The sequence below is a fragment of the Clavelina lepadiformis genome, chromosome 8 (genome assembly GCF_947623445.1).
Source record: "Clavelina lepadiformis chromosome 8, kaClaLepa1.1, whole genome shotgun sequence".
Classification (NCBI taxonomy): Eukaryota; Metazoa; Chordata; class Ascidiacea; order Aplousobranchia; family Clavelinidae; genus Clavelina; species Clavelina lepadiformis.
The window spans coordinates 16,051,810-16,062,311 of NC_135247.1; the positions used below are offsets into that span (position 1 = coordinate 16,051,810).

The window sequence follows — 10,502 nt, forward strand, 5'->3', positions numbered from 1 at the left end:
GGGACTGCCCAGTACGTCAAGGAGTTAGAGAAGCTCATTGCTACGAAATAATCTAATTTACAATATTATAAGCAATACATAGTTAAAGCGCATGATACATTATAATCATGCATGCTATTTTAGACCGGTAATGCCTGCATATGCATATGACATTGGCAAGTATCGTATTACTTGACCAAAATGGAAGATGACTAACACGAAGGGCAACTCGTGTTCTCGTTGGAGTCTTTCTTTTCTGTGAAGGTTTTCCAATTCAATATACCAGCAAGTGATGATGGAAGAACGGGGACAAATACAAGTTGATCCGCATATAGCTATGAGCTTTCCAGCCTCACCTTACTTCGATAGCTTCTACTAGAAGCAGCGTTGCATTGAAACTTTGCCTATGTCAGTCACATGAACGTGAAACCATGGGAACTCAAAGTGATGAGCAAGAACAGAAAAAGAGGGTTTCTGTGAGAAAAGCAGCGCTTGTTGCTTGGATAATAGTAACAACATGCCTCTTAAGTAAGTCAAAAATGCTGGTGTTTCAATTCACGGGTTTCCACTGTGCTTAACGTTACCACAAATAGCCTATAGCGTCTATGTTTCACATGCTCTTGTATATTGGCTATAGTCTCGGTGTCGTAAGCTTTCGATTACAAAACTGGGTATAATCTTGGCGAATTCAAACCTTAGGAAGTTTATACCGAACAAGTTCTGTTATACAAGGTTATAGATTGCACGAACTATACAGGATAGTTTGTCTATCGAATGTTGATAAGAGAAAGATTATACAGTTTAAGTTCTTGTTTTAGTTGTGGTCATCGCGCTGAGTATAGTTCTTGCGGAAAAAACGACAAGCAAGCCCAGCAATGAGACGGCAGTAAAAAAGAATCCAAATAAAAGCAGCTCATCCGACTTTCCTCCGGTACCTTGGTCTAGTCTTCGTCTTCCAAAGAATATAACTCCCTACCATTACGTGATTGATCTGCAACCACACTTGACTCCAGGACCAAACGGGACTTTCATATTCAATGGAACGAGTTCGGTGGAGTTTGTGGTTACGAACAGCACAAAATATGTCATCCTTCACAGCAAAAAACTCGTATACAGCGCAGTTACCTTGTTCAACGATGAGGTATAGACCTATATATTAACTCATTACATTCCCATATCTGTTGTATATTACTTTTATTTCGACATAACAGAGCTTAATCTGCGCAAAAAAGTGTGCGACTTATTTCAATAATACTGTGCAACAAATCTCGGTCTATAGCTACCAGAAAATGCAACATTTACTGCATTTTTTAGGGTCAAAATGTAACGTCGAATCATAAGTTATACAAAAAACATCAGTACTTGATAGTAGAAGCAAAAACAGACTTGGAAGCTGGAAGACATTACAACCTGACCACCGAGTTTTATGGTAACTTGTCGGATGACAATGCGGGGTTGTACAGAGGAAATTACACAAACACAGCTGGGGAAACAATGTGAGCAAAACTCTTTCATGTGTATGCCGTATTGTATAGGCTAACATTGATTATGTATTAAGATGATTACATATTCAGTATTAAATTTCTTATCGTATTGTTGTCAACAGTTTATATTCATAAACTTTTTTAAATTTCCACCATGAATTGCCGCAAACGTTAAACAAAAAGAAAACACAACTGTTGTATGAGTTACACCAAATAGTGCATAAAAATACATAGTATATAGCTATACTAGGCAATATATTTTAATTTCATCGACTGACAAACATTCATTCATTGTTGTCAGCGTAATGGCATCTAGTCAACTGGAGTCAACTGAAGCAAGAAAGGTTTTTCCGTGCTTCGATGAGCCGGCATTGAAAGCGACTTTTGATGTGTTTCTTCGGCACAAAGACCCCAACTACGCGCTTTCAAATATGCCAAATATTTCAACTGAGGTAGATTCCCCCTTTTTAAAACTATGTAGTTTCTTAAAATTTACAGAATATTGCACGTCAGTGCATAAACCGCACGAAATTGCGATACATGCCAGGTCATGCAACACGGCTGGAAAAGAACAAGATTTGATCGAACACCAAAGATGAGCACGTACCTTCTGGCCTTTGTTGTATGCCGCTTCGACTATGTGGAACAAGAGGGCGTGAAATACGATTATCAGGTACGAGGTATCTACGAATATCCAAGATTCAAGTTACCGAAAACCTGAAAGAATGCAAGCTTTTCATTGGTTTGGGTCTTTGGGATTATAATAATTGAAATATGAGAAATAATTGTAAAAAAAAGATATACTCGTGGGTTATTTACAGACCAGAGTCTTTGCCAGACCATCTGAAATTGCAAAAGGAAATGGGGATTACGCAAGCAAAGTGGCTCCGGCCGTTCTAAAATACTTTGAAGAGTCTCTAAATGTGTCATATAAACTACCTAAGTCAGGTAAAACAAAGAGTGTTGAAATTTTATGGAAGACAACAATTTCTAACTTATAAAAGCGACCACGTAATGCACAGATCAAATAGCTGTCCCACATTTCAATTCGGGTGCAATGGAAAATTGGGGTCTAGTGATTTACCGCGAGACGGCGCTGTTGTACAATCCAGACATAAATTCAGCTTTCAACAAAAGAAGAGTCGCCACTGTCATTGCGCACGAATTGGCCCATCAGGTGATAATGTATGCAGGGAATGACGTACAATTAACGAGGCTCAATTACAAAACTAAAACACGAGGCACTACGAAATGAAATCATAACATTTTTCGTGTGTGTTATGTTTTATAAGTGGTTTGGAAATCTAGTCAGTCCGCAATGGTGGAACGAGCTCTGGCTGAACGAAGGGTTCGCGTCCTACTTTGAATATCTGGGAGTGAACGCCGTTGAACCATCGTGGAAAATAGTAATGTATTTTTACAGCCTCTTGTATGTAAAACTGGGAAAGCTTTTTTACATCGAGGAGCTGTTTAGTTCAAAATGGCTTTACTGACTCTAGCAACGCAATAAGCTCTTTTAATTCTTTTATTACTGAACTAAATACTATTTTTGTATTATTCTATCAGGTGAAGGTCTTATTTCAATAATTCTTATTTCACTTCAGTATTTGAAGTAACCACATATATATGTTAAGCATGACCAATTTGTGATGTTGGATATGCATCGAGCGATGTTGACCGATGGTTATACGTCATCGAGGCCCATAGTGTCAGACAATATCGAAACTCCGTCCCAGATCAGGAGTATTTTTGACGCCATATCCTACAGCAAGGGAGCATGCATCCTCCGAATGATAAACGAGTTTATGGGAGATGAGGCCTTTTTTCTTGGACTAAAAGTAAATATTAGACTGGGAAAAGGAATTGTGAGTGCGAAACATCTATAGGCTATAACACCATAAACCTGTCGCGGGCATCTATTTGACGCGGTGTTGTAGGTGTATTAATAGAACGGGCGAATATTGGACACATAAGTTATTTAAATTACTGTTTATTTAAAAACTATTAGAAGATTTTGAACCTAATTATACGCAACGCTAATGTTTAGAATTATCTTGAGGAGCTCTCGTACAGCTCGGCCAATCACAGCCAGCTTTTTCACTACTGGGAGCAGGTATACATGTGTTCAATCAATCCTTTGTGTAAGTCAAAGAAGGCTATTGGTACGAAATCTCGTAATTGGTACTTGATTTTTTTTCTATGCAGGCGTTGGAATCGCTCTCCGTATCGCAGGCGAATCGACCCCCGGGTAATTTTCTCGACTCTATGAATACTTGGGTGCTTCAAAATGGTTTACCGGTTGTCACAGCAGAAAGGGAAAGTGCTACGTCAACGAACGTAGTTTTGCGTCAAGAGCGCTTTCTTGTCAAACCCACACAGAATATGACGTCGGCAGAAAACAGTTCTTACAGGTTCAGAGCATTTTAAAGTATTTCTGATATTTGTATGGTGTTTATTTTGTGATAAAATACGGTTCATACTCAACTTACGTTTATCTAACTGTCTTCTTTGTATATACTTTTGATTTCATTTATAGCTGGGCTATACCTTTCTGGTACGCGACACAGGGAAATCTCCACAAAAACCTTAAATGGATCAACAAAAATTCTTCAGGTAATTGAGATGAATTTTGTCTGCTGCTTGTCTCGTGGTGGCGATAAAGAGCTGCATTCTTGAAACTATTGTGGCAATACCATTAAGATATCAATATATTTGGGCCTTTCAATTAAAAGCAACTAATCAGTCAATCGATTGTTCATAGTTATGTTTAACGTTTTAATCATGCAGTTGATGAAATAACGGTCCCGGTTGATAAATATTTCATCGGGAACTATGAGGCATTCGGGTATTACAGGGTAAACTACGACCAACGTAACTGGGAAAGTATCGTTGAACAACTTCATCTTGATCATACAGTGAGTTTACCGGAAGGCATTTAAACTACATTAATTCGATTTATGATTACCGCTTACACGATTTCAAGTTTTTCACCAGCGCAAAACTGGTTATGACAATGGCAATGTGAAGGCATGCGACATTGTGTACTGTGTTTTGTTAGTGGTTATCGGTTACCGGCTACTGGTTGCCTGGGGCTATATTGTCCTTTTTTCAGGTGATAAACGTTAAGTCCAGAGGTCAACTACTAGATGACGCCTTTAACTTAGCGAGGTAACTATATTAAGACTTCATAGGTTTACCAAACTGAGTATTCATTCATATATGTCTGCAGATTCACATATACTGTCAGAGCTCGTTAATCCAGACCACTTTGTTTCGTCACAAAATGTCGGTTTAAAGAGGTATCCGGATGGTAGGAATCAAAACAGTAATTGGACGAAATATTGTTGATCGGAAACACGTCACAATGGTCATTGTCAGAATTTTGTATTGGAAAGGCTTTGTGCACACTAATGCATTTTAGATGGGAAAAGTTAGTCTGTGCGTCACAAAAATCAGTCGCAAAAATAAACAAAAAATTTTGACGATCGCTTGGCAATGAAAATATGTTTTACGTGCATGCTTTCAGTAAACTAGCTCGTCAGTGCTGACTCAGCGTTTTGTATAGCGATCTCATCCAACTCCATCACTGCTGCTTTCATTGTGCATAGATAATTGTTTTGTTTTCGTTATTTACGACAAACACACGAAAACCTGCATTCACAACCAATCTTTTTCGCTTCGCACTTCGAAATGTCGGATTTTTTTGTATTGATTCAGCACATCTGTTTCGAAACTTCCGGGTCTCAGTCGGACCGCGAGGTTTCCAGATTAAAGGGGTAAAACGCAGAGAACGAAATCGGTTTCCAACAGTTTTGTGTCGGATAGCGGAGATTCCGGTTTTTTGGGGTTCGGAATAATGAGGTCTGAGTGTATGCGTATCCGCAAATCGGGAAAATAAAACCATCTGGCAAACATGGTGACGCCCTAATGGTTCTGCTTCGGCTGGCAGCTTCAATGCGCGCAAATGCCGCAGATACCTGAGTGGTTTTGCACACAGACTGCACGACGTGTTGACGGCGTTAACATTTAAATCAAAAGACGGACCTTGAGCGGTAGGTCATCATTTTGAGTGGGTTAAATTACCCGAAACCCTATCCATTTGCTCACCCGGTCCACTTAAGCCGTCAATTGTTAAAACGAGTAGGGGTGTAGCAGTGATCAATACCTGTCAAAGTCACTCAAGCTTACAAGTTTGCCAGACAGACTTTGTGCTTGCTTCTCTTGCATCCAAACTAGAACCGGACCAAACTAGTCCAAACCGGATTTTGTTTGTTTTATTAATATTTACCACGGCGAATTGCTGTAAATTTTTGTCTTGCAAAAGTAAGTAAGATTTTAAATCTTTAGGTCGAAGCGTTTGGGTTACGACACGGCCTTCCGTCTTACAACTTTTCTACGGAATGATCTTGATTACGTGACTTGGGAATGCGCCTTGGAAGCTACAGCCCACATTCCCAGCATTCTTGAAAGATCAGAGACATACGGTTTGTACCGGGTAAGTAGCAATCGATTAAAATGTGCCAAACTAGGAAATGATTTCATAGAATTCTTGTGAAAACGGGTTTACCACAAGGCATCTGACGTCAAGTATCAATGAACGGATTAACGTCCTATCGATGAGCGCTTAATGTCTTTATAGTGTTTATAGTTGATGAGTTAATTAATTTAACTCAAAGTATTCACGGAGACACACGTTCATCAGAACAGGAAGCTGAAACTGTTCATGATGATGAATAATAATTAATCAATCGATCCAGTCGTACGAATCAAAAAACAGAAACAAACAACGCGAATCAATTACATGCAGGACATCGTTAATCTTTACCACCAATGACGGCCATAAGTAACGATTAAATTCTCTTTAGACAACTTGTAATTACTCAACCACGCAATTTCCTAGTAACCTCTTATTTTCCGTTGAAAATTATGACAGAGACGACGATTACTTTTTTCATTGCGTTACTTCCTTGCAGTCGATGAGAGTTCATTTCTAGGTGCTAGTTACCGGCGTGGTGCAAAAAACAATCTGATGACATTTGACCGATCTGCAACATACAATCACATAACAATATTTTCCAAACTTTACTAGGCTTTTGTTCTGAAAGCAACTTACAGTGTCAGTGCAATCGTATAACAGGCGCAATGGTTTGGTCTACTGGCATAACTGTAAGTAACTTTTATACTGACAGCAGTGGGACGTCGCCCTCGTATTACACGAACCGCTACGACAGAAAATAACATTACAAATATTCCTGTTTTTGTTGTAACAATTGCAACATCTTGGTGAATATAAATCGCTTTACTTTTAAGAAATACCTTTCATATCTGGTGGAGCCTTTGTACAATGACGTCACTTGGACAGACGACGGGGGACAACAGAGGCAGTGAGTAATTTTATTTGGAATGTGAAGGATGAAAAGTTCTGTCTATCAACAATGGCTACGTTAATCCCAAACACAACTGACATGTTGTTTAAAGCGGCAAACCTTTCATGATCTTGCTTAGATTTCAACGAGCAAACGCGATCGAGGTTGCGTGCGCGAACGGAAACAAACATTGCGTGGAAACAGCAGGAAAACTATTCAAAGAATGGCAAACCACAGGAGTTAACAAGTAACGGAAAAAGCTAAATTACTACAATTGTGTAATTTGCATTGAGCCCTACCGCCCCATAACAGGCGGGCTGAGTTTATCTTTCTTCATGGATGTTTATTCTGAAGGATCAGTCCAATTTTGAAGTACATCACCTACTGCACGGCCATCTCTGCTGGGGGAGAAGAAGAATGGGATTTCGCTTGGGAGCGCTACCTCAACGAGAGCAACTCGCAGGAAAAATTAAAAGTCGGATACGCACTGACGTGCACCACAATCTCTTGGATTGCCCAGAGGTTGGATGATTAAGTGTGGGGTTGAGTGGGATAAAATTCTTAAAATTGTTTGAGTTGGATAAAATTGCTTACTTGACATTTTCCATGACTTTCATCATATTCAAACTTTACACGGTTCAGTTGTTAAAAGCCAATAATCTCCATATTGCTTTGCACCGGCATTGTATATGTCTGTTGTAAAGGTTCTTTAGCCACGAAAAGAGAACAACGTAACAACACTAACCGAGTTAAACTCTTGTTTTACAGATTTCTAAACCGAATTGTCAACGACACGTACGTGAAAAAGCAAGATGCATCATTTTTTCTTCGCTATCTCTGCTACAAGGAGGCAACTCGCGATATCACATGGAGATTTATACAGCAGGAATGGGACTATCTGTATAACACGTAATAATTAGGTTACAACTACTGTATGTATCTTATTGTATGAACATGTTGCAAATGCGTTTGCGTTTCCAGTAACGGTGCTTGGTTATGAGCGCTGGCTTTTAAAAAGTTTCTTATTGCACAACATTGTATATCTACGTGCGTTTTTCCACCTGGAACAAAACATTTAAACGCTACAATAAACAAAACATTTAGCCCTAATCCACGCTTTAGCAATGTTCAGGGTGGAACGTGGCCTATTTGTTTGACTTTGTGTAGAATTGGATGGGTAGGTGATTGACGTAATCTCCCTAAAATCTTATGATCACATCACCATGACAACAGAACATAATTGGCCTGAAGAGAATACTAAACATACCAGAATGCCATGCTTTGAAAATCGTTGAGTCGTGCAAGGATTTGTGCAACATTTTAAGTTTCTCGAAGCGCCCAAACGCACCTTGTTTGCCATATATGAGTATTTCTAGTTACGTTGATGTGTCGTAGGTACGGGAAAGGATTATTCTCATTCAGCGGGATCATCTATGCTTGCACGGGGAAGTTCTCAACGAAAATTGAACTGCAGCAGGTGCCGTATATGAATTTGACGATTGACGATTGACCATATATCTTGTCTTTATTTAATCACAAAACGAAGAAATTTGATCGATAAATAAAGGCGCTATTGTGTAGCCTAAAAGCGACCCTTTTCACGCATTATCAACTCCGTATACTAGCATTGACCTTGCGCATTCCAAAAAGATAACCTCTGTACACTTTACAGTTGGAAGACTTTCAAAAGGCGAAATCGGATCAGTTAGGCTCAGCAAGCGCAGTTGTCGATGGCTCCATAGAGCGAGCGAAAACTTATATACAATGGAGAGAAGACCACGAAGAAACCGTACACAACTGGCTCAAGACGGAAGTGGAACGAATAAAAAGTGCTTGAAGTTACACAGAAACAAAACCTAAATTTACCGCATATTTTGAAAAGCCGCATTTTACCATTTCTATTGCAATGTTTGAATTAGATAAGCACACGAAGCTTTGGCAATGCGTTTTTTTCATTTCACATACGTTTTATAACCACAGCAATATACCAAGCTTTATTAAGCAGTACCTGCACCGGGTTGGCAAAGGTGTACGCGCTTTGATTGTGTATTCGGGTAATGCTTTTTTGTGAATATATAACTATAAATGTATGAATATTGACTTTCTTGTGGTGATAAAAATATACGACTGAAAAATTAACTTCAGAGTGCATATACCTCTTCATTAGTAGGAGAATACCTGTACGTGGCATTTGGCACAATCCAACGTTTTTCCAGAGCAATTCGTTATTGCATTGCGTTGCTTAAAACCATGTTTACGCGCGCGACCAAATTTGATATCCAAGTTTACCCATAAATATTTATCAAACATATCCACCTATGCTTTGTCTTTTTGTACGGTCGATAAAGAAGTAAGACTTGTAATAATGATATGCAATCCAAAATGCAATCATTTCTTCAATGTATTACAACTAATTTCCCATGACAATTAAAATAAATTAAATCGGGTGGCAGGTATTTGATTAGCGTGAGAACAGTCAATACAATGAAAACCAAGACACTTGGCAAAAAACAAGAGCTGTGCGCCAAGAGAAACAGAAGTGCTTCTATGGTTTAAGTTACTGCACTTAGGGTTCTTAACCTATTGGTAATGACCCATATGGTGGGTCACAGAAGTAATCTTACTGGGTCATCATACAACTGTCCGTCCATGTTACCAACAGATTCGCTGAAATTGTAGCCATTGGGGATGATTAGAGAATTAACATGGCAAAAATTGCCTATGTAGCGTGCTTATTGTAATTAACAAAGTAACAAACAATTGCCGTTAGTTAGCAGCTCGTAGCACCAATAGGGCATCCCTTTTAGCAAAGACTATACAGTTAAAGCATTTCACTTTTTCCTGTAATAGTTGTCGCCGCCTCCCAAGCCCACCTCATTTTGAGCGTAATAAGCGGCGGGTAATTTAGGAAGCGGGAAGAAATGTTGATTTTGACACAACATCAACATTTTGAAACAATGACGCACAGTAATTCTTTTTAGTGCAAAAACCTAGGACAAATATATTAACCCGTACGTAACTGAGCTTGTGACGAAACACCTGGATCAGAATGGAAGTTTGCCGGTCAGAAAAAATGATGCGAAAAGAAAAAAACGATTGGTGGTTTGGCTTCATTTGACGTGAACCACATTGAACTAAAAGCCTTCATCACCACGTCTTTGCACTCAATTTCATAGGAAAATAGGATTATAAAACGAGGTTTCGGGTTCATAAAAAGGAAAATTTCATACTGCAGTAAATCTGGAGTAAATAAACTGGAGTAAATCGGGGCCACGCTTAATTGAGCTTTTTGAGCGGTGGGCTTATAAAGCGACGACCACTGTACCGAATCACTACTAAGGAACTAAACTTCTTACCACAGCACTGTTCTTAATTCATATAAACAGTCTGGTACTTTCTACTGTGTGTTCCAGAAGCGGTTTCTTTACTATTACTTACCATAAAAGCAGTACGAATTTAGAAAAAAATTGGCTATAACTTTTCCATTCAGAATCAGGTTGGGTCCCAGTTGTTATAAGGCCAACAAGCCCCGGTTTGATATAGACCATAAACAACGTTGGTGGGGAAAACGTCATAGGTGATAAAAACTGATAATTTAAGTGGTCAAAGATTCATCTGCATACCGCATACCAGTGACAAAAAAACTAAAACAGCAAAAACCTCTTACAATAAA

General features: G+C 39.0%; 1 protein-coding gene across 1 annotated transcript; it reads left to right on the plus strand.

Annotated features, from left to right (window-relative positions):
* The first annotated feature begins 172 nt into the window (after positions 1–172).
* Positions 173–9,061, plus strand: LOC143469827 (aminopeptidase Ey-like). Its single transcript, XM_076967665.1, has 21 exons — positions 173–507; positions 798–1,120; positions 1,294–1,475; positions 1,765–1,915; positions 2,011–2,136; positions 2,285–2,411; positions 2,486–2,640; positions 2,756–2,869; positions 3,098–3,301; positions 3,511–3,576; positions 3,669–3,874; positions 4,000–4,076; positions 4,251–4,378; positions 4,576–4,631; positions 5,811–5,958; positions 6,774–6,847; positions 6,969–7,076; positions 7,184–7,351; positions 7,598–7,738; positions 8,225–8,306; positions 8,502–9,061. Exons 1-21 carry the CDS (start codon positions 411–413, stop codon positions 8,664–8,666), a joined length of 2,898 nt encoding a protein of 965 aa, XP_076823780.1. The 5' UTR covers positions 173–410; the 3' UTR covers positions 8,667–9,061.
* Positions 9,062–10,502: the final 1,441 nt, after the last annotated feature.